Source organism: Thunnus albacares, chromosome 18 (assembly GCF_914725855.1).
Source record: "Thunnus albacares chromosome 18, fThuAlb1.1, whole genome shotgun sequence".
Classification (NCBI taxonomy): domain Eukaryota; kingdom Metazoa; phylum Chordata; class Actinopteri; order Scombriformes; family Scombridae; genus Thunnus; species Thunnus albacares.
The window spans coordinates 4,177,818-4,203,654 of NC_058123.1; the positions used below are offsets into that span (position 1 = coordinate 4,177,818).

The window sequence follows — 25,837 nt, forward strand, 5'->3', positions numbered from 1 at the left end:
AAACAGCATGGTATATCGATGTATCTTCAGGTGTTCAACACCTCAAACCTTGTTCTGTTTCCCCAAAATACCATGGTTACGGGCAAGAACAGCAGACTGCTTCAGCAACTACATGGAGCATAAGATGGAGCCTCACCTACTTTGAAAGTAAGTACCTTTACACTGCCTTACAAATAATGTTGGCTTACTAGTCAGGACACCTGCTGACAGCTGTGTTATGATAATTTATGGTCTAACTGTATATAAAGTAGTGTTAACTAGCTCCACCTCCAGCAGCTACAACAGTAACATGCTGCTCTAACACTGATGCTTCACTATTAATAATCTAATGATGTCATATATAATAATATATCAGTCAGAGGGACCAAACCACTACTTTTACTGCAATACTTTAACTACATCAAGCTCATAATACTTATGTACTTTTACTGCAATACTTTAACTACATCAAGCTCATAACACTTATGTACTTTTACTGCAATACTTTAACTACATCAAGCTCATAATACTTATGTACTTTTACTGCAATACTTTAACTACATCAAGCTTATAATACTTATGTACTTTTACTGCAATACTTTAACTACATCAAGCTTATAATACTTATGTACTTTTACTGCAATACTTTAACTACATCAAGCTTATAATACTTATGTACTTTTACTTAGGGTTTTATTTGTAAAATCTTAATCTGCAAAGTAACTTGAAGCTTTAAATAAATATATTGGAGTAGAAAAAGTACAATATTTGCTTTTGCAATGTATTTGAATAAAAATATAAAGTTGCAGAAAATGGACATACTCAAGTAAAGTACAAGTACCACAAAACTGTACTTTAATTTTTAAGTAAAAATACCAACACTACAGTGTAAAATACTTAATTATACTTTTACTTAATTAGGATTTTTTTATGCAGTATCACCGCTGGTACAATGCTATTCTGGAGACACAAACACACACAGGACAGATGACACAGGAAGCTGCACTGGTGTCACGTGTCCACCAGGTGTCAGTATTTACCTTTTCTTTGAGTTACAGTAACTGCTTGATTGAGCAGCTGTGGAGTAAAAACACACCTGGAGAGGTCTCTCTTCACAGGAAGGATATGCTGAAGCTAGTTTGAAGCTTCAACAGTCTGAGTAAGTCAAATCAAGTGGATATCTTCCAAAGTTTCAGTGTTTTTATTATAGAACTCCCTCTTTGTGTTTCCCTGTTGAGCTGCAGAGGAAAGATAAAACAAAAAGAGGGACTTTGGCACTAATAAGACTTTAACATTGAAAGATATCTACTTGATTTGACTCATTTGATGCTTCATATTAGCTTTAGATAAACTTTTAAATACATTTTTGCACAAAGAGATGTGTTTATTAATGTATTTGTCAACAACTATAACTCCTCCTGTGGACACCCATAAATAAAGAAACAAAAAACACAAGATTTCACAAAACACACCAACAATACAAATGTTTTTTGGGGTATTTTTTCAGTTTTGTTGGTGTGTTTTTCTTAATTTTGTTGTTTTTCTGTTTCTGATTTTTTTTAATTTTCTATCTTTTTGTTTAGTCAATATGTTTTCTGGAATGTTTTTTTCTGTTTGGTTGGTATACTTTTTAAATGTTTTTTTCTGTAAAGTACAGTAAATATTCTGTTTTTATGGTGTGTTTTTAAATGTTGTTTTTTCTATTGTGTTGGTTTGTTTGTTTTTTGTTCAGTTGTTTTTTTTTCTGTTTTGATGGTGTGTTTTCTGGAATGTTGTTTGCACACCAAGGCCACCACACCTATGTGTAAATCCATCCCTTTCATTCAGTTTGTTTATTAGAAGATAAGAAAAATCTGTGGGGTTTATTCCAGAAAGCAGGTCTTAACAAACTCTGACTGTAACTCTGAACTCTTAGTTGATGATCCCTGAGATGGGAAACTGTCCCTAAACCCGCTTTCTGGAATACAGCCCTGAATGTACATGCCCATCAGACTCTGTAACGTCTCCTCACACTGAGTCTCGGCGTTTGTCCCGCCCCTGTGAAGAGGGAGTGTCTTGCAGTTGGAGTAAACTGTCCTCAAATACCTGCATCTCCATTCATTAGTGAGTCACAGGCACTGCAGGTTAGACAGCAGCCAAACGGCACACCTCATTATTCCAACTCAACAAACTGGACTGTTGCTATTTATTGAAACTGCTGAATTCTGATTTTATAACAGTCAGTTCATGACAACTGGATTTACTGCAGCTTCGGACAACTTTTAGAACACACACACACACTTCTTCATGGAGATTGAAAGCATAGTGGCAAATAGTGCTCTTATTAAAGCTAGAGAAGGTAAGAGGCCTTTTTCATGTTTTTATACAGAAATGCCTGTTCTTGGAACCTGCTACATCTTCTTCAAATCCTTCCTTAAAAGATTATTTTATAAGAAAACTTTCTTGTGGATTTACCTTTCCATCTTTGCAATTTTATATCCTCCTCTGCTGTGAATCTCCAGTGTTTAAATGATCTTTTTGTTTGTCTTTATGGTCTCATTGTCTGTTTTTATTTGCTTGTTTTCTTTTCTCTGTGAAGCATTTTGTAACTATAGAAGAGTAATATACAAAGTTTTAATATTATGTAGTATTATTTATGTATGATGTAATAGGAGGACAGCTTATTATTATTGTATATACAGTATTATACCAATAATATGTTTATATTGCCACATCTAGACCAAACAAACATGCGTTGCATATGGTTTTAGATCAATAACACTTAGACTTCATTTTGCAGAATTTTCTTACGCACTCGGTGACATTATCTCAGTCAGGATCACAGGTGTAGACGTGTATCTCCAGTCATGTTTTGGTTGTGTGATCAGAAGACGGTGACTTCCCTAAACAACACAGTGTCAAGAGCTGAGGAATGATGAAACTGATCACAGATTAGACAAGTGAACTGATTGTTGCTCTGTTTACATGTTGCCATGCAAAGCTGGTTCAGTTTTACCTCAAAACATCCTTAATTTTAACCTTTCTGGGTTTAAGCATTCTGTTTCTCCACAGAGAAGATCTCACTCTGGCTGCCTTTGAACAAAATCTGAGCAGAAAGCTGCTCATTCATAGATTAGAAACATATTAGTTCTTTGGAAAATGAACTATTGAAGTCTCCCTGAAAGCAACATGAATAGACTATATGTGCTGTTTTGTGGAAATTAAGATGTAATCTTCAGTGACAGCATGGCCATTTAAATCTGAAAGAAAGTTACAGAGTAATGTGGTCCCACAGGCTTTGCTTACGTGTTCCCAGAGCTATTAATAGTTGCTTCACTGTACTGGAGCATACTATTGTCTGAAACCTGACAGGCTAGGCATGCATGTACACATGCGCGTACACATTTATGAAACACTGCTGATAGACGAGTTATTCATTATCATTTTACCAATGTATTTTCACAACATTTCCACCTGAAACAGCTTTTCTTTTTTATTACGTTCTCTGTCCTGTCTGGCTGCAGGTGGAGGCAGTAAAGGCAGAAGCTGGAAATGGAAAGAGATGCTTCGCTTTCCTCACATCACCCAGTGCACGGACCTGGCCATGAACATCGGTGTGTGCACGAGTGTATTTTATAAGTCAGTTCGTGCTGTGGTTTGTTGTGTGATTTCACATCATGTTTTTAATTTTTTTTACCTTTCTCCATCAGAACGAGACTACTATAGTCTATGTGTGAGGCAGCCTATTGGCAAGAAACTGTTTCAGCTCTTCTGTCGGAGTCGGCCTGATCTGCAAAACTACATATCCCTCCAGGATGCTTTGGTACACTTGAAACTGTGAAAAAAATATGATTTTAATATTTAGAGGATTTCTACTGTAAGAAATACAGAGTGAGTTAATGCTCAGAAAGAAGTACATGCAAACTGTGTCAGACTGTAATTTTACAGAATACAATTAGAATAAACACTGAAAAAGCACTGAAAAGATGACAAGACAGTGCATCACATTTGGGAGAACAAAGTCCAGAAATCAATTGCACAACATTATTTATAAGGGCAGTGAAGTAAAAGCCTTTTAATGAAGTCCAGTCACACTGTGTACTGTGTGCTTCATGTAGTCTGTAATACAACACAGTTTGAGCATGGACTGAGACCATGCAACATGCAACAGAACGAGAAGTAAAAGGAAATATTGTATGAAAATGAAACATAATGAAGGCTGTCATGTGGGACAACAAAATAATGTTCATTGTAAACAGACTTAATGAGCAAAACAAGTTGAATTATGAAACTTTTTACAAAACTCTGCTGTAAATTTGGCACATTTGTAGTGTCACATTTAACTGTAAAAAACATAGAGTATATATATATATATATATATATATATATATATATATATATATATATATATATATATATACAGTAGAAGCATCAGCAGCAGTAACTGAGCAACATTTGGATGCAGTATGAACAATAACATGCAGGAAACGTCGTAGGACAGACGTGTTTCTTTGCTGTGTCTTTGGTGCATTTGGTGCAGGATGTAAATTTCTGAGTCTGATGTCCTCATTAATAGGAACAGCTTTAGTACACAGGAAGTGATCGGTGCAAAAATGTAATTTTGGTCAGTTTTAATGACACAGTAATAACATTTTCCTCCTCCTATTCAGCATTAATAAGCAGTATATAAACACTGGTTTATAATGTTTATAATGTAGTTTTAAACAGATATAAGTGTTTATATGTAATAATATAAAACATGTCTTCATTGGAGAAGATATACAACTACATACTTCATACATTAAAATGTTTTAGATGTTTATTCTGTACATGTGAATCTATTTCTTTTTTGTCTCCTTCAGGACGCATTTAGGACAAAGTCCGACAAGGAGAGGAGAGACTTTGGCATGAGCATCGTTCAGAGATTCCTCAGGAGTCAGGTCTGACAACTACACGGAAAACACACATCTTTACTAGTTACAGATACTTATGTGAATGGATCTTTTTTTAATTGTCAATGTTTATTTTTACTCCAGAGTAATACATCTCCATATAAATCCACCGAGAGACATAAATGCTGATTTTAACTGGTGGTACTAAACATAATAAATCACTGCTGGTGTTCTACACTCTGTTTTTAATACTGCATCCATGTTTCTTCAGTCCATTCAGTGTGTGCCCTTCTTGCTGAGGCGTGAAAAGAGCTGCATCAAGAATCTGGAGTTCGATCCCTGCGTGGACGTCTTTTATTACTGCAGGGAGTAAGTCCATACATGCTGTCTGGCTATATGTGTGTATATATATATATATATATATATATATATATATATATATGTGAGTTTAAAGGTGCCTGTTAGACATGTTTTAAGACATATAAAAATACTCGAATAATAATTTGTGTCTGATATTGACACAAGATGTCTCCTCCTTCACTGTAAAGTTCATTCTTAGTGTTTGTGCACTGGAGGCTCCAAGTTTCCATATCACACTTGTGTAAGTTGCATACTGGACCATGATTGGCTCCAAACTAGTTGTGATGTCACAAATCCAGATCATGGGTACACGTCTTAATCTGAGATTTAAAGACCAACTGAAAACTGCCTTTTTTGTCTACTGAGGCATACATATCTGCTCTGTAAATCACTTGTGCTTTATTGAGAAAAAATCCAAACCAAAAGGGAGAAATTTATCATTTCAGTTCTTTGATTTCATGATGGTGCCCGCTAGTTTTACATCATTTCCATCATCCACTGACGTAGCTGGAGTCCTTGTTCAATACAGCAAATCAAATGTTGCACAAAGCGATAACGTGTCGTTCTACTATCAGCAGAGCAGAAGGTCACACTGAGCCTGATTGCATCCTGCCACACAACACAAGAGCCACAGACTCTGAACAACAACCCACATTAGCTTTCCTGCCAAAGTCTCCTTTTTATCAAACATGAACACACGTTTTGTCCTGCAGCTTAGCTTGTTGAACGAGCCACCAAACAAACATTCACCAGGGAACGGTGCACCGCTAATGATAGTTAGCAGCTAGGTAGCTAATTAACTGCTCAGCTTTGCCTCTGTTCCTACGGTGTAACACCAGTAGCCTGCTAGCTGCTTTCAATCAAACACAGACACCGACATACACAGAGAAGAGAGCAACATCCAACTGAAGGAACAAAAAACAAAACACATTTTTGTGTGCTTTAATAATGACTAATCTCTCTGTTTCATGGATTAGAGATCTACATAAATACCTCAGTGGAGAGCCCTTCAGCCAGTACCAGGAGAGCATGTTTTTTGACCGTTTTCTGCAGTGGAAGATGCTGGAGAGGTCAGTATGTTGGGTAGCTGGTTTATCTGCTTGTAGTTGATACACTCCACTGCACTGTTGACTCTGTGCCACAGGTTTTCTTGTAGAACAAGATTTTATATTTTAAAAATTTGTTCTTATCAAAATGAAAACAACCTGTCTTTCTCTTCAAGGCAGCCCATTACCAAGCAGACATTCAGACAGTACAGACTGCTGGGGAAAGGAGGGTTTGGAGAGGTAAGGCTGCAGTCACCTCACCGTAAAGACAAAATGGTTATGGTTGTTACTTAAAGCAGTGGTTCCCAACCTGGGGGTCGGGGCTCCCAGAAGGGGTCACAAGAATTTTCTCAGAATCATTTCTCTTAATTTATTGGATGATTTTACTTCTTCAAAACTCTCTGATATTTGTTGAATACTTGTACTTATTACTCAATAAATACTTAAATAAAACAAGGGGTAAGACTTATGCATCCAGTGATGAGAGGTCACAAGTACACATAGCTTTCTTTTAAGGTGGAGATTTTCCTTTGTTTTTCTGATAAACTGTCTCAAGTGATGTCATTTGAGTGTGTCAGTTGGAGTTGAAGACTACCTCTGTAGCTCCTCATCTTTGCTGGATGCTAGCAGCTCCAGACTACATTAGCTGCTATTAGCATAACACACCTGAACGTCTGAGCAAACTGACGGCGGTCAAGTTGCATTGTGGGTGATGAGGGCACCAGATTTTAACAAGGAAGAAGTTTGTGTGGAATAAAAAGAGGATATGTCTGGTTCTGCTGTGTTGATTTTGATCCTTAGAGCCTGACAATATTATAAGAATCTAATGTTGATCTGTGAAGTGCTTTGTTTATGGCCACTCACAGGGATTGGTTTACCCAAATGAAAAGAAAAAAGCCATGCTAGCAGCTCTGAGAGACTCTGCACAGTGGTGCTTTGTGCTATGAATGCTAACTTTAGCATCTCAAGGTGGCGTTCAGACTGTCATCAGCTCTGTGTGAAAAAATGCAGCCTGTCATTCATTTGGAACGGGAGCAATGCATTGACACAGCAAGGGTACCACTGCAGAGAGCTCGGCAAAACACTGCAGGGTCGTCCAGCAAAACAGTTGGAACTGGCTTAACTTTTGCTGCAACACAAGCCGACATCACCTAGCAAGGCGCCGCATTGGCCAATCACATACATGCATGCACACATACTCACAATGCTGATGTATGTGTAGCCTAATGTTTACCATGCTCACCATAATTTAACATTTGCTAATTAGCACAAAGTACAGCTGATGCTGGTGGGAATAAACCAAAATATCGAACAAATTATAATTTTGACCTGATGATGGCACTAGATGAAAGGTCAGAGGATCATCAAAGTTATTACAACTATTCCAGAGAGGAACATGAATGTTTGAACCAAAACTCATCACAATGTATCCAATAGTTATCGAGATATTTTGCTATATGTGTGAACCTCATGGTGGTACTGTAGGAAAAGTCAGAGAATCATCATTGGGATACATCATCTGGGAACCATGAATGTCTGTACAAAAATTTGTACCAATTCATCCAGTAGATGTTGAGATATTTCACAGTTTAAATGAAAATTTTGATCTGATGGTGGTGCTACAGGAAAAGTCAGGAGACCATCAGAGTCAGTAGGATCTATCCTTCAGGAAACATGAATATTTTTACCAAATGTCATGGCAATCCATCCAGTAGTTGTTGAGATATTTTAAAAGTCACAATATCTTGGCCTCTGTCCTGGTCCTATCAAACACCTGACTCGTCTTCGATACCGACAATAGTCTCAAAGACACACATGCCACAGTTTTACTGATCACATTCTGTTTTCTCTCCAGGTGTGGGCTTGTCAGGTTCGAGCCACAGGAATGATGTACGCCTGCAAAAAGCTGGAGAAGACCCACGTGAAGAAGAGGAGAGGGGAGGCCATGGCTCTCAACGAGAAGGAGATACTGGAGGGGCTGGACAGTCGATTTGTGGTAAGATTCCCGCAGTTAAGCTTTTGTTATTGGATCCTTTGGTTTTCTGCCCGTTTTCCAGTTTACACAAGGCTTAGTCTACAGCCAGGAAAAAACAAACAGTTTAATGGGCAAATGTTATTTCACAGTTCAAAGAGGTCAAAGACGTGTGTTTAAAGAGGAAATAATGTGGAAAAATGAGCGAGACGTAAGAAATACAGTCTTTATTTTTGTGAACATTTAGGTAGGTTGTCACTTCTGTGCAGTTTTCATCGATGTTTGGCTTTGTATTGGGGTTGTTTTAGTTTTCTCCTCTGAAACTGCTGTCATAGCTGAATCATCTGGTACAGGAGAAACAGAAAACTGGTAAAGTGTAGTTTATTTGTCATGATGGATAATAGCAAAAATAAATGTAATAAACGGTAATAGCAAAATAGCAATGTTCAGGTCATGTGCTTCTACTCTTAAAGGATCAGTTCACAATTTTTGAAGTCTGTCTGAAAACAACAGTGTAATGTGCTTTCAGTGTAAGTGATGGGGACCGAGACCTACAGTCCTGATTTTGTGCAAAATTGTATTCAAAAGTTTATCTGAAGCTACTATGAGGGCTTCAATCTGGAAACAATCAAGTGTATAATCTCCAAAATATGTTTAATTATAACAAAACTTCCCTCCTTTGAGTTTCCCTGTTGAGCAACAGTGAAGGATAATAAAACACAGAGGGGGTTTTGTACTAAAAAGACCAACTTTGGAAGATGTTTTCACTTATTTGGATGACTGAAGCTTCAGATAAACATGTTTGAATACATTTTTACACAAAATGAGGACTGTGTATTTTGGCCTCCATCACTTACAGTGAAAATGCATTATGAAAGGATCTTTTATTAGTCAGTATGAACAGGAGGGATGATTACAGTGAGAAAAAATTGTTTCAATGCTCATTTTGGCACCTGACTCCTGTTTTAAGACACTTGAAATATTGCAAATCTTTCCTTTAAATAAGTCTTCAAAGATAAACCTTAAAATACAGTCCATCCAATAGTTGTTGAGACATTTCACTAAGAAAACAAAAATGTTACCTTCATGGTGGCGCTGGAGTTTGTAGGATGCATCATCTGGAGAACATGAACATCTACTAGGGGTGTGCCCGAATACAAATACATTATTCGGCAAAGCACAAATAGTGGGTTTTATATGAATATTTGTTTCATACAAATATTTAAAAAACTATTTGTTGGGGAGATAAAGCTGAGCTACCAATGGACTCTCCATAACCTGTTGTTCTCCTTCTCCTTTCCACAAAGTTAGGTTGTAAAAAATAGGCAATAAATGAAAAGTGTAAAGCAATAATTGTCTTTGAAGTTCCTCCTTACACATTATACGGTGTGCTGTCTCTGTGTTATGGCTGTATAAATAGGTAGAGGTCTGCCTGCAATGAGATGAGTAAAGTTTTAGCTCAGTAATCAGCGCAGTCGTCTATGATCTGGGAGACTCCAGTTCAAGACCTCCTTCATAAGGTAGTTTATTAATGAACACTTAAAAGTTTCATAAAACAAAAACAGGATTTTTAAGCCTCTTTCCACTTTTATTTGAATACAAATACAGATACAAATAATTTTGCGGCCTCAACAAATACAAATACTGGGATCTCTGCACATCCCTAATATCTGCGCAAAATCTCATCACAATCCATCTGACAGTTGTTGAGTTTGGAGTTTGGTTCGACTCTTCACATTCACTTTCTCGTCCTCTGTTTAGGTGAGTCTGGCGTACGCTTATGAGACCAAACACGCCCTGTGCATGGTGTTGACCATGTTGAGTGGAGGAGACTTGAGGTTTCACATCTATAACATCGGAACGCCCGGCCTGGATATCGACCGAGTGCAGTTCTACGCCGCAGAAGTCTGCTGTGGTTTAATCCACCTCCACCAGAAGTCAATAGTTTATAGGTAAGCGTATTTACAAACCGGCGACGCAATAAGTCACACCTCTACAGACTCTAACGCTGTGTTTTATCATCCAGGGATCTGAAACCAGAAAACATTCTCTTGGATGACAACGGTATGTACGACCTCAGTCAACACCTTTTGTTTGTTTTAGTGATCAGTGTGCAATAAATAGCAACGACTGCTACATCATAATAACCTAGAATCAGATCACATTCCAACCTCAGCAGACAGAACATGATGAAATTACTTACAGCCGCCCATTTGAATGATTCATACGATAACAGTCCTGCCACACAATCACTCGTCCAATCAGATTCATTCTTCAGATGCGTCTGCTTGCTTTAGAGAAGGAAATAGTGTTGATGGTATTTTGACATGGGTACAAACAAAGGCAGGATGAGGAAGTAAAGAGTCTGTGGGAATCAGGTGTGGTGTCGTCTATTTTAAGAAACTTCTGCACCTGTTCCTTCATTCTTGGCAGCATGTTTGGAGACTTGGAACCAGCGTTCTTTTACATGCCTCAGTAATTACAAAATGACCAGTTAAAATACTTACAGTTGTCACACGGAACTGGCATGCACTCGAACTTTACATAATACAACACAACTTGTATCATCAGTTTATAAACTGAAACTCATTTTGCATCTTTAGGCAAGTTTTAGTTCAAGAGATTTACACACAGATTAAACATACAGTCACATATATGACACAAAACATACATATCACATCAGATCTCAGTTAGCAGCACACTGATAATTGGTTTAGCAACAGGACAGACTGGTGTATAAAAGAATTCTTCAGCCTGTTGCATTTAAATTGAGTGACTCTAAGTCACCTATTAGAGGGCAGAAGTTCATGCTGTCCATTTAAAACATGCGAAGAGTCAGAAGAGATACTGTTAGCAAGTCTAAGCACGCTCTTACTGTGAGATATTTGATATGAGCTACAATAACCTTTGCACAAATCCTATATGAGGAGTCCGTGAAAAGGTGGCATCTATTATAACACCGAGGTATTTGTATGAAGAGACTTGCTTAACTTCTACATTGTGGATTGTCACTAAAGGCAGCTGACAATCAGGAGGAAGGCCAAAAATAATTTCCTGTGTCTTATTAGTATTGATAATAAGAGCATTTTTGTCACACTGTTCGATTAGCTAGTCAACATTACACTGGTTCAGTCCAGGGTCATCGCTGTCAGTCAGCAGAGACAGTAAGCTGGAATCCTCAGAAACTGGTTAGGCATACTGTAAAGCTGCAGGGGAGGGAAGTGGAAATTGATCAGGCAAAAGGGAAAGCAACCAGGAAACCAGTTCAGTTTTTTATCTTTGGGTTTTTTTCTCCCCCCTAAGGACACATCCGCATCTCTGACCTGGGCCTGGCTGTGAGGCTGTATGAAGGCAGTCTGGTGCGAGGCAGAGTGGGCACACTGGGATATATGGGTACGTATGTGACTCACATTACTGATGATGTACTGATGTCACCAGCAATCTGTTGATTTTCACCTCAGAGGCTGATTTCACCGAATGAACCAAAAAAGAAAACTGACCTGACAAACACATACAGATATAAAGCTTTAGGCACTCTTTGTCCTCCATAGCTCATGTAATTTAATAATTTTATTTATATAGCACTTTTCAAGCATAAGCAAAAAGTGCTCTCCAGATTAAAATGATTAAGGTAAGTACAAAGTAAAAGCATATATAAACATATATAAACAAGTAAAGTAAAAGAATTAAGCTCATATAAAGCAGGTAAAATGCCAATAAAAGAACAAACCTTGAATATTAAACAGATAAAAAAATATATGGAAGTGCATATAAAAAAAATAATAAAATGATACTAAATAAAAGCAAAAAATTGTGATGACAATAAAATTAAATTAAACACCATACACCAATAATAATAATAATAATAATAATAATAATAATAATGAAAAGGAAATATAAAAGTGATGCATTAATGTAAAAGGTTGTTAAGTATAGGCCATCTTGTAAAAGTGAGTTTTGAGGAGGAATTTAAAGTGAAAGAAAACAAAGCAGAAACATAAAGCAGAACTATCAGATCAGTATAATATAGAAATACTAATGTCCTTAAGAACAAAGGCTACGTTCACTTTACATGCTGAAGTGGCCAAATCCAAATTTTTTACCTCTAACTGACTCAGATTAGATTTTTTCAGTGAAGTGTGAACAAACCAAATCTGATTTTTTCATATCAGATCGGGGCCACTTGCATATGTGGTCCTGGACTTGAATCTTATCTGATCTCTGGCTGTGCGACTGCTGTCAGGACGATCAGATCGGAGTCTGTGTGGTTTCTTTAACGTCTTGCTTCTCTGCACATATTGACGTCATCATTCAGTGTCGACACCTCGCAGCCCCGGTAAAAACAAAGCGACGGCGGTCAATGGAGAGACCAGGAAGTTTCACATCTGTTGGACATTTGTGTAGAAGCTTCTATTGAAACCAAACTGGAAGGAGCCAAATGCTAACCAAATGCTGGCAGCCATGTTTAGAATGACTGTTGCACAAATTACAATATTAGTCTTCTGGAACCAGATACATGTCACTTCCAAACAATAATGTGAACCATCAACACAAAAAAAATCAGATCTGACTAAAAAACTTGTAGTGGAGCATTAAGACCTGCCATGTGTGATGGCGTGATAAATGCGTCTATGTGTGAGCGTGTTCATGGGAATGTAGAGGTTTGTGTGGAGAAAAGATCAGAAAAAAGGAGGGAAAGTAATGAAACAACAACACTGCTTCTAGCAGCAGAGCAGACACAGAGTTCATTGATTTGCATCCTGTTTGCAGCTCCGGAGGTGATCGGCCACGAGCATTACGGGATGAATGTGGACTGGTGGGGCCTGGGCTGTCTGATTTATGAAATGACCGCCGGACAGCCGCCGTTCCGAGCCAGAGGAGAACATCCGAAAGCTCCGGACATGGAGAGACGGATTCAGATGGAACAGGAGGAATACGGTGACAAGTTCAGCAAGGAGGTGAAAGACCTCTGCTCACTGGTGAGTTCTTAGAAAGCCTCAGGAACTGCTCAACGGGCAGCTACATGAATATTTATATTTATTTTTCTCTCCTGTGATGTAGCTGTTGACCAAAGACCCCAGACAGAGGCTGGGCTCCCGGGGCTCAGGAGGAAGAGAAGTACAGTCACATCCTTTCTTCCGAAAAATCAACTTCAGGATGCTGGAGGCGGGACTTGTTGAGCCTTCATTTAAACCTGATGCAAGTTACCCAAACTGTTTAGACACAAACATATAATATCTCTACACACGTGTGTTTCTACTTGTTGTGCTGTTACGTAGTCTGACGTGGGCAGTGGTAGAAATACTCAGGTTTTTAACTTTAAAAGTTGTAACACTACAGTGTAAAAATACTCCATTACAAGTGAAAGTATGGAAGTATTATTAGTACAATGTACAAACTTTTAATTTAAACTACATTTACAAGTTTCCTATGAAGTTTCCTGGAAAAAAAAAAAAAATTCTACTAATTATATAGAAAATAGAGACAAAGTTCTGTTATTTCAGCTACAGTTTAGTTAATTATATTGTGTTTATAAGCCAGTTGATTTCTAGAGGACAGAACTGCTTTATTTAAACCTAAATATTCAACATTATTCTCAACTTTATTCCTCATATATGCTGAATTGTATGTTTGCGTGCAGATAAATTTCACATGTTGAGCTGACCTCCTGTGCACTGACTAAAAGATTCTGTAGGTTACATTAATTATCACTGCAACAACTGAACTTTATTTCCGAATTTTGCAGTAATTAGTACCAAATTACATACATTTTTTTCAGTGAGCTTCCAAGGAAATTACACATTAATATAACATTTTTACCATTATAACCTTCATAGCTTTAAATTGTTAATGACTCATTTTATAGTTATTTATAGATTGGTCATTTGAGCACTTTGTATCTTCTGGAAAAGGTCTCAATGCATCTAAATAAAAATAAATTGTAGACTCAATAGCTTGTAAAGCCTTTCTAAAGTATGCTTTATTGGAAAGATGTATCCTGCATTTCAATGTTTGTAATTTTAACTATTTTATATACTGTTGGTCACTTAATACACAGTATTTTATGAGCTCAACAAATGTTTTGTATGTTAAATCTTAATATTCACAATAACTTGTAACTATAGATGTGAAATAAGTGCAACTACCTATAAAACTGGACTTGAGTGAATGTGGAGGTGGGTGATAGATGACAGAAAAACTGAATTCAGATGTATGTTCACTGTATGTCGTCCTGTGGTTTTACTACTCCAGCCTAGACTGGTGTACTGCAGCGATGTGCAGGACATCGATGAGTTCTCCACAGTGAAGGGAGTCGTTCTGGACCAAACAGACAACAACTTCTACTCCAAGTTCAACACAGGCAGCGTTCCTATAAGCTGGCAGAACGAGGTGAAGTCATTTCTACTTTACGTCGTACAATCTGTCCAGACACAACCTACAAAGCTCACTGTCTTTTCTCTCGCTTCCATATATAGATGATAGAGACGGGATGTTTCAAGGAGCTGAATGTTTTTGGCCCTGAGGGGTCTCGATCTCCAGATCTGGACTATTCCCAGACCCCCGAGAACCCCAAACGCAGCCTGTTGGACCGAATCTTCCGCAGACATGTAAGAACACAGTCTACTGCTTCTCACAGTGTGTGTATGTGTGTATTTATATGAACATTGTGTATTCCTCTCTCCACCCGTAGCATCCTCCAGAGCCGTCAGAGGAAAGCAGACAGAATTTGGTGTCCAATGAAACCTACATGACGTCAGAAATACTCAGCACTGCCCTCTAAGGACCGTCACAGTACAGACTGCTCTAAAGACACTGAAAAACAAGCAACTAGCATCCGCTGTAGCAGTAAAGGACAGCTGAGGTAGTTTGGATGTTTTGATGTGGGGTTGTATGAGGTTGTTATCAATGGTCTGTGTATTACCTGCAGTAGATTTGGGTCGACACGCTCCCAGTTTGGAGAAGCAGACAGGAATACCAAATCTACTGCAAGTAATACACAGACTATGTATAACGACCTCATACAACCCCACTTCAAAATCTAAACTATCCCTTTAAATCACAGCATAGCATGTTTCTTTGTGTTTTGTTCTCCTTACACTGACAGCTACACTATAATAGCACTTTCTCCTTCATCTGTTCTCAGTTAAAACCCGTGTTTAATTTTACTGTTGGGTCAGTTATACACGCACACCAATACTACACTTGTTTCCATTCATTTTAAAGTCTAACTGAAGTCATATTTATTCCTTTTTTAAGTAAAAAATAATGGCAGCCTGTTTTTTAAATATATCGTTAATAGTTTTTTTTATTATTAATAAAAAGGAACAAAAAAGGTCTTTTGGGGAAATATCAGAAATGCTCCTTTTTGTCTCAGCCAGCTAGTTGTTGTCAGTTTGATTGACAGCAGCTGGCTTGCTGCCGGTGTTACACCTTACAAACAAAGTAAAAAAACTGCTCTAGCTACAAGTCATGGACAGACAGTGTGTTGTTAGCAATGGTGTTAAAGAGTAAGAACCAAACCAGCATCTAACAGGTCTGACGTAACATTTTCAGGTATGTTTACATGCTGTTCAATGAACTACAGCTGAGCAGCTAATTAGCTGTCTAGCCTGCTAACTAGCGTTAGCCATGCACTTTTCCACAGTGAATGTTTGTTTGGTGACTTGTTCAACAAGCTAAGCTCCAGGACAAGACGTGTGTTCATGTTTGTAAGTTAGATAAGAAGGAGACTTTAGCAGGAAAGCTAATGTGGGTTCAGAGTCAGTGGCTCTTGTGTTGAGTAGCAGGATGCAATCAGGCTCAGTGTGACCGTCTGCTCTGTGATGATAGAACGACACGTTATCGACTTATGAAAAGATTTGATTTGCTGTACTGAAGGACTCCAATGATTTACAGAGCAGACATGTTGCTGTAGCAGACAAAGAAATGCAATTTAATTTCAGTTGGACTTTGAAAACAAATTATGTCAGTAGCTTTTTGTTAAGTACTTGAATTTTAATATTGGTAGCATGGCACATGAAGCTATTTAACATTAATGTAACGCAGCTGTTCCCAACCTGGAGGTCGGGAACCCAAAATATGAAGTTTGCCTGACTTTTTTTTTTCCTTGTTGAATATGTATACACTACTCTTTCAAGTTGATTAATCAATTAGTTGTTCAACACGGCAACAATTTTGATGATTGATTTATCGTATAACTTTGTAATTTTTTTTTTAAAGCTACAATGCAAAAAATGTAATTCATGTTCCTTTCTGGTTACAAATGTGAATATTTGCTGATTCTCTTCTTATATGTTAGTAAATTAAATGTTTGTGTTTTGTGCTGTTTTGTGTGAACCGTCTTGTTGATTTTTGTGTTTTAATGTACATATATGTATTGTTGAGTTTTGTGTGTATTTTATGTTCATTAAAGGCCAGTATAGGGACGAGCATCGCACACCAGGCTGTAAATGCTGTTATGTGGCATTACTTCATGCTATATATTTGTCCCTACACAAATAAACATTAAATAAATGTTTGATTTTGGATTGTTGGGCATGTTGTTATGGTCATTCTTCAATATTTCTGAATCTTTGTGTGAAATCCAGACTCCATTAATGAATTCAACTTCATCCGTGTTGCATTTTTTTTTATTTAACCCAGAGTATAAAACAGTAAATAAGTGACACACATTGTAAAACAAATAAAATTAGCAAAAAGACAGAATATACTAAAGACTGCAGAACCACTTCCTGTCTACAGAAGAACTGTATGAATTAGTTACGTGGGTCTGTTTTGGCTGCAGAACATTGTGGGCTTTAACATGATAACTGACATCAAGTGTGATATCTATGACTTCAAAATATACATATCTTAAAGCAGAGCACCAGAAATAAGATGATTTAGTTGTCCGACGTTCGGTGTGGAATGTCTGTTGATGCTACACTAACAAATGATGATATGCTGCCTTCCGTTATTGGCTTGTGTGATCCGTTTTTTAGCACAAATTCATGGTTTTAACTTCCTGTCTGGCAAAACTAACATCACAGGAGCTTTTTCGACCTACACTTTTATTGCGGTGTGTGGAGCTTAGATTTTACTGTCTTGAAGGCAGAGTAATGTTTGGACTTGGGGGGGAGTGGTGGGGGGTTTCTGTGCACTGAATTCAGTATTTTCATGTGTTCATCCTTCCCATGGAGGGCTACGTCGTCCGTCCACATCCGTCTCCACGTGGTACAACATATCAGCCAGTGTGTGTTCGATCACAGCTCCCCAGCCCATGTCACTCATCTGAAAACACAAAACAATGAAACAACAGATCTGTGAAAGTCCCTGTCAGGTTTTTAACATCTGGGAAAGGAAGAGGAAGAGGAAGAGGAAGAAGCTCTCACCGGCTGGTACTTTACATCCTTCGGAGGGTATTTGAAATTTGGCCCAAAATTGACTGACACCTTAAAAGAGACACGGTAAACTTTAACAAACAAACAAACAAAATCTATAAGAAAGCACAAAAAGCGTCATTAATACAACAGATGTACCGACCGTGCAGCTCTTGTAGAGTGAGATGGCGGGGAAGTAAAGGCCTTCAAACAGGTTTTCAAAGGCGACACCTTGGTTCACTCCGTTTTTATAGAAGATCATCTGAAAAAAAACAGGATCCGCGAGTTAACAGCAGCGAACGGTGTCAACGTTTCTAACTGGATTTTATTTCAGAAAGGTTTTCTAACCCTGCTGGGGCTCATGGACTTCAGGCTTTTCTCTGCTTTGTCCACATAGTCCTTTTCCTCAAAGTACAAGTAGCTCTTGAACTTAATTAGCGCCTGAGAAGAGAACACGGTAGAGGTTAGATGTCAGGATAAAGATGTGTGCTCAGTCAGACGTTCTCATCACGTCTCAGGCGTTACCTTGTCCTTGTATGTATCCGGCAGAGCTTTGGAGGTCTCTGTGCCGTCGGGCAGCTCTATGAAGAAGCCCAGCGTGTCTCCCTGACCGTAGCCCGAGGAGTAATGTTTTCCTAACGACTGGTGGAAGCGCGTTCCCTTCTTACTGCGCCACGAGTAGCTGAACTTGTCGTAACCCAGAGGAGCCTGCAGGTTACCTACAATATGAAAAGGGGGGGAAAAAATGCCTTAACATTTAAAGAATTACTGGAATGAGGAAAATATCAACACTGAGCCCAAACTATCAGCTCAGAGTGAGTATGTATGCAGAGTGTCTCTTATTCAGGAAGCACCTGTGTTCAGCTGGAGTCAATTTACACCAAACATCATTTAAAAAAGGACTGGAAACTGATTTCTCTTTCCTTTAACCACACAAGTTCATCTATACTAGAGGGTGACATCAGTTAAGTAGTCTAGTATTTACATGAGAAGCAGGTGTTAAGTTGTCAGGATCACGGTGGAATGATGGGAAAACTGCAGTGGATGAAGTCATATGTTATATTAATACATCATCTGACAGATGTCGTATATTCTGCAGCCGTTTTCAACACTGTCATCAGAGCCGGCTATCGAGCCGTGATATCTTTAGAGCAAATTGTCAGATTCTTTGTCTCACACTTCCTCTTTGTTGATGTCGTGTTTGCTTTCCTGAACTAAATCAGGAAGTTTTTCGAATTTGCATTTTATTTAGGACTAGGTGTTAAACACTCGTGCTTCAAGAATTCTGACGTACTTGTTAAATGGGAAAAAAGTTGTTGAAAACATGTTGGGAAAAGTAACACTTTAATGTTCAGTACAGACACTCAGGTACTGTCAGACAATACACCCAGTGCCATGATATATAAATGATGTATAAATTAGTTTTACCCGTTATGCTCTTTACACATATTGAAGCTAGTATATAGAATCTCAATCTATAATCTATTCTTGATATAGATCAGGAATATAAGTGACAAGTGTGCAGGACAAAAGTCACCAATCAGGATCATGCAAATCATGTAAATTCCTCTTTTATTATTTCAATTATTCAAAACTAAACATTAAAAAGTCGTCCACAACTATTCTGATATCTTTACTAGGAATATTCATATATTATTCATACTCAATATTATATGAGAAAGTTCATTAACATTTCTTTAGTCCACATGAAGTAAATCACATATTCAGTAGATATAGATGAATGTACACGGAGGTGTGTCTGTTGCTGCATCTCTGAATATGTCTGTAGATGATTTATGTACATTTTTGATTAATTTGCTGGTTATTTTGTCGATAGAGCAATTAATCATTTTGTCTATAAACGACTGAAAAATTATGAAAAATGTAATGTAATTTCCTGGAGCCGAAGCTGACGTCCTCAAATGTCTCATTTTTCCTTAAAAAGAAAAATGACTAAAACGATAATTCGATTATCAAGATAGCTGCCGATTAATTTTCTGTCGATCGACTAATTGATTAATGGTTGCAGCTCTGTTGTGATCATATTATTCCTAAAGAGGTGTGTGGAACTACTGACCGAGCGGTTGAGACCAGCCGAGCCGGGCTGCGGTGTCTGGAGGCATGTCCTCAACGGAGACCTCGAAGTACCAGGCGCCTTTCCGTACGCCATGAGAGGCTCGCACCATGGAGTAGCCCTTCTCACCCGTCACCGTCAGACGGTCGTCAGATATCTTCAACTGAGGCGCTGCAACATAAACATATTGTGTAGCAGCTTTGTACACAATCCTCTGAAGTATAAACATGACTTTAAAGAAAAAGTAACTTCATTTAGACAATGAATTAAACTGTAAAAGAACAAAAAACTCTTCTTGTATGTTCGTTTGTGACTGTGGAGTACCTCTGTCATGTAAAGCCAGCAGCACCCTCTCGTACAGACAGGCCCGGTACAGATCACCAGGGATGGGTTTGCCAGCCCAGCAGTCCAGCTCCAGCTTCTCCGGGTCCGGAGCGTGGGGGTCCGGTTCTGCCAGGATGTAACGGTACCCGTCTTTATTGAAGGGGTGCTCTAGCGGGTAACCGTGAGGAGGCAGGCGCTGGGCCGAGAACAGGGGGTCGCTGCAACGAGGGAGGAAGAGTACTTCACTGGGTTATACATCATCTGTTATTCCACACATTTGTATTCAGTGTCAACACCTGGTGCCTACATTACCCACAATGCAACTCAACCGCCATCAGTCACGTCTGTGATTCAGGTGTGTTATGCTAGTAGCGGCTAATGTAGCCTGGAGCTGCTAGCCTCCAGCAGATATGAGGAGGTACAGAGATCATTCTCAAACTTGTAGTCTTCAACCCCGACTAACGCTGACTCAAGTGACATCACTTGAGTCAGTTTGAGTGACACAAAAGGCTGTTATACTACTTATTACACACCTGGAAACAGTGTGTAAAAATAGTGGAGTTCCTATTTGAGTTAAACCGGCACAACAGAATATTTGCTGTTAACATGAACTGAGTGTGTGTGTGTGTGCGTGCATGCGTTTTCAGGTCTTTTACCTTCGGGTTCTCTTGGTTGCTCCTGCAGCTGTTCCCTCCTGTTGCTGCTGCTGTTTACGTTTAGCTCCTCTTCCTTTTCCTGGACCTGGAGCCAGAGCACCTTCAAACACACAACACAGGTTTTACTACTGAACATGAGGAAACACAAACTGACACACTGACACACACACACACACACACATTATTGGTGCCTCCTTAGCACTTGGAGAGCAGCTTTAAAAAAAACTGAATTTGGAGTCAGGAGAGACACTCTGCTGCTATATCGACTAAACATTTAATGTCAGTCCTACGACAGTTGAGTCACATGATTTTACACCAGGTGGCATCGTTACTACCAGCAGGTGAACTGTGTTAATTGATCTTTACAGCTTCAAAACCTTATCAATGTTATTATCTCCTGCTCCTGATTACAGGTACATTCGTTCAGATATACTTTAAGAATTGTCTTTTCATAACTGTTACACACCAACACTGTAAAGACCGCCACTGAACACACACACACACACACACACACACGCTTACACACAGTGAAAGCAGGTTATTAGGCGTTCGGTGTACACGAGGAGACAGCAGGCACATAAAGGCAGGAATTAGTCTGCATGGCATTTTCCAAACACTATCAGCCTCTTATAAAACCTCTTCAATGTGACCCAGCCAGTAAAACTGATACTAATCAGATTCCTCACAAAAATTAATAATTAACTGTTACCAGTTTACTAAGAACTCAAGAAGCAAAGCGCTGGCTGACGACATTAAACTTCTCATTTTTAAGAAAAGCAGCTGATTAATTGTTGAATCTGTTTCTCTATTTTCTATGTAAAACCACATCTGATCACTAGAGCTGCAATGAGTTGTACATTAATTGATTAGTTGATCAACAGGAAATGAATCAGTAACTGTTTTAGTCATTTTTTTAAGCAAAAATGCAGAATATTTGCTGGTTGCAGCTTCTCCTGTGTGAGAATTTGAAGCTGTTTTGACATTTTTCACTACTTTTTTTGACATTTTATAGACAAAATGATTCATCAAGAAAATAATCTGCAGATTAATCGATACGTCAAACATTAAAATATTCCACAAAACATTATATCCATGTGGAAAACAAAGTAGTTCCAATTACATCTGGGACAGTCTTCTGTTTATTGAATAAAATACATTAAAACTATGTAAAGTTATTTTTAAAATCCTACATCACTATCATCCTTCCTGACTACAAACGGCTGTAAACACTGAGGTCTCAGAAGTAGTTTTAAATCATTTAGCATGTGGCTGATGATGGTCTGACCCAAAAAACTACAAATGGAGAAGAAGGAGGAAGAAGAGGAGGACGAGGCTAATTAGTATTGGATGAAAGCCGATGACAAAAATCAAAAAAATGGCGTTCTGCTCTCACACGTGTTCAGAGGGCAGAGCGTCATTTCAGTGAGAAGATTTTTTTTTTGGGGGGGGGGGGGGGATTCAGAGCCCATTAGCAGCAAGCCAGAGACGAGGAAGATATGTTCACCAATCAAAAAAGGAGGAGGGGGGGCGAAGCTTTTGGGAGAAGGGCGACGCACCAAACAGATGCAGAGAGCAGACATAGGGGGGGTGAGGTGGAAGGGAGGGGGGGGGGGGGGGGGGGGGGGGGGGGGGGGGGGGGGGCACAACTGGACGTGGATGAAGTTGCCCACAAGATGCTTATTGAGGATCAGTTTGGCTCGTGTTTTGGTTTGAGCTGTGGAGGGAGGGGGGTCGGGGGAGGGGGTCGGGGGGGCAAACTGAAGTCTGATTGGAACCTTAAGGCCAACTTCTATCCAGAAGGGTTACAAGACAAAAAAAAAAAACACACTGATCAGCCCCAGATGCCAAAATACCACATATTCACCTGAGAAAGAAGATCCACCTGGAACACAATGCACAGAATCACCATGGTCACATGACATTTAACACCGTCTCACGCTCAGTTTGGACTTTATACGGACATTATTTATGTCATATTTTCTCCCCTCTTTTGGCCTTTGTTGATATCAAATAGTTTATTTTTATGTGTTTTATATATTTACCGTTCAGCCCACCAGCAGTGGGAGTTGCGGTGGTTTGTTTCTGTGTGTCATATGAAGGTCCGATGTTTGCCAGGTCCTGCAGAGAAATAACTTTAATTATATATATATTCATGTAAACAAATTTTTATGTGCTACATGTGACAGCAGGGAGGTACAAACCTGATCCAACAGGCCAAATTTAGGGTATTCCTCCTCCGGGTCTTTACTGCCGGGATCAGGATGTTCCTTCACTAGGAAAACATCTCGCTCTTTACTCTGCAAAATAAACGCAAGTACTATTAAACTACTGATATAGAATAAAAGTAATAATGTCGATTTTATTATCTACTTAATTCTCTGTGTACAGGACTGTTTTTCCTCATCACAACATTACCATCGTCTTCACTATGTTGTTGGGCCAGGTGAGCTTCCCCGGTCTCTGACGAGTTGTCATGCACTCCCAATACTTATCAATGAATGGTATGATATCCTGCCACAAAAATTAAAAAACAGACAAATATTTCCATCAGTGACAAAGTTTTCACACAGTCAACTACAGCAGAACATGTCCACCTTCTTGACGCTGTTTATATTTGCATAATTCCACCGTTTAAAGCCACAATTGCACAGAAATTATAATGAAATTATGTAGTGTGAGATGCACCAATCTGTTGTGAGTAGAGTGTGTCCAACCATCATCAATGTGCAGATTTTTATGTTTCATAAAACGTTACATTGATTAAAAATCATGAGCCCTGTTTCATTAGCCGATATTTGTTTACATTTTTGCAAATTGGCCGTTAAAAGTCATGTGAATCAGCTGTCAGCAGCTGCTGTTTGCAGCGTAACATGGATGCACGACCGTCACTGGATCACTGTGATACTGAAGAAAACTTCTCAGGCAGTATATACATTTTATTTTTTAATGCCTTCCTTTTCATTTACATGAAGTTTTTATTATGATTCCAAACAAATTTCTTGCAGGAAAACACTGATTTTTTTGGTAATTTAATAAAAGTTGCATGAATCTCCTCTTTATGGTGGATTGCTCTTTATTTGCTGCAACTTCCTGACTACTGGTCAAGATCTGGCGTCAATTTTTGACATAATATCCACCAAAAATCAAGTTTAAATTTATTTGAAAAGCCTAATATTGCATACAGTTTATCACATCAGCACCATCACAAGTTTGTGAAACCGTGTTACACTCACCTTGTCCTTGGGGAACATGGTCTTTGGGTGCTCATCTTGTGTTCTGGACCGCCATGTCAGGTTTGCCAGGGCTGTGAGACACATCTCCTTCAGGTCTAAAATACAAAAAACTAGCATCAGTTTGTGTGACTGCTACTGCAGATTAAAACATTAATGTTGTGTGTAAGTGTCACAAAGCTTAAATCCACTTTTAATTCAATTTCAGGAGGTTTTTAACACATAAAACACCTACTCGCTTGTTTCCTGAGGAAGTATGTGTTGCCGCTGTGATGGCAAACGTTGCAGTGAAACACATAATTGGTCATAAAGGGAAGACAGGTCCTGTAGAGAGAGACGAGGGTCAACCACTGTGTCATGAAAACTGTCAGTAAACAGTACGAGTCAAAGGTTTGGACACAATTTCTCACTCAAGGGAACAGGAAGGTGTGTCCAAACTTCTGGCTGGTGCTGTAGTTGCTGATATTTCACTAATCGTCATCATTTTTGAATATACGTACGCGGTGTCGATGCCAAACGTGTCTGCGGTGAACCACTTCATACACAGCGCACACTGCAGCTCCACCTCCCCCAGCTGCCTCCCGCTCTCCTCGTCTCCGGATCCAGTCAGAGCATCAGCAGCCTCCGAGCCTTCGCCAGCTGTTTCCTGTGACAAAGAGAGTCTCTTCATTAAAACAGCTTCTATATGATCATTTGTAACAAAGTCATGGAGAGCATGTAGTGATGTAATAAACAATAAAATCAGCTGCATCGTCAGTTAAAAGGAAACTTTAAGTGAGGTTACCATTCCCTCTTTGCCGTTTGAAGATTCAGTATCCATGTTGGTGGGTATTTCCCCAAATGCTGCATCACTGGAAGTCAACAAGAAGATTAATCAGATAATTAACCAGCTATATACAGCTGTATAAAGGTTTTGTACAGTCAAAAATGATAAAAAGTGTAATAATGTCAAAGTTTTCACATATTCCAGTAAGTTTGTGGGTTTGACAGAGACAATATTGGACACAAAATATTAAAGAAAACTGATTTTTGTTCACAGAGGAGGTCAATCCACTTGATATAACTAACTCAGACTGCTGAGGCCTCATATAGGTTTCACATTTAGATGCATTTTTGCACAAAATGTGGATTTTAGCCTCTATCACTTACACTGAAAGCACATTTGAAGGGGATCTTTTAATAGCCAGTATGAAAAACCTCTTTCACTGTTCATGTAGATACCTGTTGTTTTCAGACACACTTGAAAAATTGTGAACCTGTCCTTTAAACACAACTAAATATTGTGAGTCAGAGGCTTTTGTGCACATTTTAAGTACTGTTTTAAGGTAGAATACACATTTGTATGGCAAAATACTGTTTATGTGACAAAGCAAATGTGAAAAAGTCGGATTTTGTTCATATTTTGACCAAATATGCAGTTTTCACTCACAATATGCACTTAAACTCAGCATAAGGAGGTATGCTTTAATGCTAAGTGGTGTATTTATGATGAAAAATACATGTTGTTCAATGAAGTCAAGCTGAAACTGACATTTTATTCAAACGGAGTCTCGCTTTAAGAGATTTGAACACCTGGTTGCTTAATTAGGGGTCCATAACAGTATATAAGAAGTATTAAAATACTCCTTATATACTTAATACGTTTGACGATAGACAGAATAACTTTTAACTGTCAATTTTTAACTGTAAAGATGTTTTTCTCATTACAAAGAGCAACAGAGCTGTAACGTTATCTGGACGCGCTAACGGTAGCTAGCCAGCTTTCTAACAGTTTTTACAGCTAGAAAAAAGCGTATATGCGGGTTATATTTACACAATTAATAACAAATATATCCCGCAGCCTTGTAAAAGTAATGAATATTTAACATGAAGCAGACAAACCCCTCTCCGGTCTCCGGTTCGGTCGTTGCAGCACTGCCCGCCTCTCCCTCGGACGCCATGTTTCAAATCAATGAAAACAACAAAC

General features: G+C 38.7%; 2 protein-coding genes across 3 annotated transcripts; one reads left to right on the plus strand and one right to left on the minus strand.

Annotated features, from left to right (window-relative positions):
• Positions 1–1,961: 1,961 nt before the first annotated feature.
• On the plus strand, positions 1,962–15,173 carry grk5 (G protein-coupled receptor kinase 5). Its single transcript, XM_044333043.1, has 16 exons — positions 1,962–2,317; positions 3,483–3,572; positions 3,669–3,781; positions 4,821–4,898; positions 5,122–5,219; positions 6,188–6,280; positions 6,433–6,496; positions 8,112–8,252; positions 9,990–10,180; positions 10,255–10,292; positions 11,532–11,621; positions 12,999–13,207; positions 13,290–13,427; positions 14,481–14,618; positions 14,705–14,836; positions 14,920–15,173. Exons 1-16 carry the CDS (start codon positions 2,266–2,268, stop codon positions 15,007–15,009), a joined length of 1,755 nt encoding a protein of 584 aa, XP_044188978.1. The 5' UTR covers positions 1,962–2,265; the 3' UTR covers positions 15,010–15,173.
• A 1,673-nt stretch (positions 15,174–16,846) lies between these two features.
• Positions 16,847–25,837, minus strand: ash2l (ash2 like, histone lysine methyltransferase complex subunit). 2 transcript variants are annotated; one of them, XM_044332977.1, is made up of 17 exons: positions 25,753–25,837; positions 24,656–24,722; positions 24,372–24,517; positions 24,107–24,195; positions 23,875–23,969; positions 23,057–23,152; positions 22,843–22,938; positions 22,684–22,759; positions 22,506–22,523; positions 20,642–20,741; positions 19,986–20,203; positions 19,665–19,832; positions 18,113–18,306; positions 17,936–18,028; positions 17,751–17,849; positions 17,600–17,659; positions 16,847–17,498 (listed from the first exon to the last, which is right to left on the minus strand). In XM_044332977.1, exons 1-17 carry the CDS (start codon positions 25,809–25,811, stop codon positions 17,391–17,393), a joined length of 1,782 nt encoding a protein of 593 aa, XP_044188912.1. In that variant the 5' UTR covers positions 25,812–25,837; the 3' UTR covers positions 16,847–17,390. The 2 variants fall into 2 exon arrangements, with proteins under 2 accessions (XP_044188912.1, XP_044188913.1); XM_044332978.1 differs by lacking the exon at positions 22,506–22,523.

What these genes read in the sequence shown, in the direction of transcription:
- grk5 (XM_044333043.1), top strand. Translation starts at nt 2,266, where the DNA reads ATGGAGATTGAAAGCATAGTGGCAAATAGTGCTCTTATTAAAGCTAGA. An exon ending in GGACCTGGCCATGAACATCG is followed by an intron (nt 3,573 to 3,668) that starts GTGTGTGCACGA and finishes TTTCTCCATCAG; the next exon opens with AACGAGACTACTATAGTCTA. An exon ending in CAGAAGTCAATAGTTTATAG is followed by an intron (nt 10,181 to 10,254) that starts GTAAGCGTATTT and finishes TTTATCATCCAG; the next exon opens with GGATCTGAAACCAGAAAACA.
- ash2l (XM_044332977.1), bottom strand. Translation starts at nt 25,811, where the DNA reads ATGGCGTCCGAGGGAGAGGCGGGCAGTGCTGCAACGACCGAACCGGAG. An exon ending in GAACCGGAGACCGGAGAGGG is followed by an intron (nt 24,723 to 25,752) that starts GTTTGTCTGCTT and finishes GTTGACTTCCAG; the next exon opens with TGATGCAGCATTTGGGGAAA. An exon ending in CTTCCTCAGGAAACAAGCGA is followed by an intron (nt 23,970 to 24,106) that starts GTAGGTGTTTTA and finishes TTTGTATTTTAG; the next exon opens with ACCTGAAGGAGATGTGTCTC.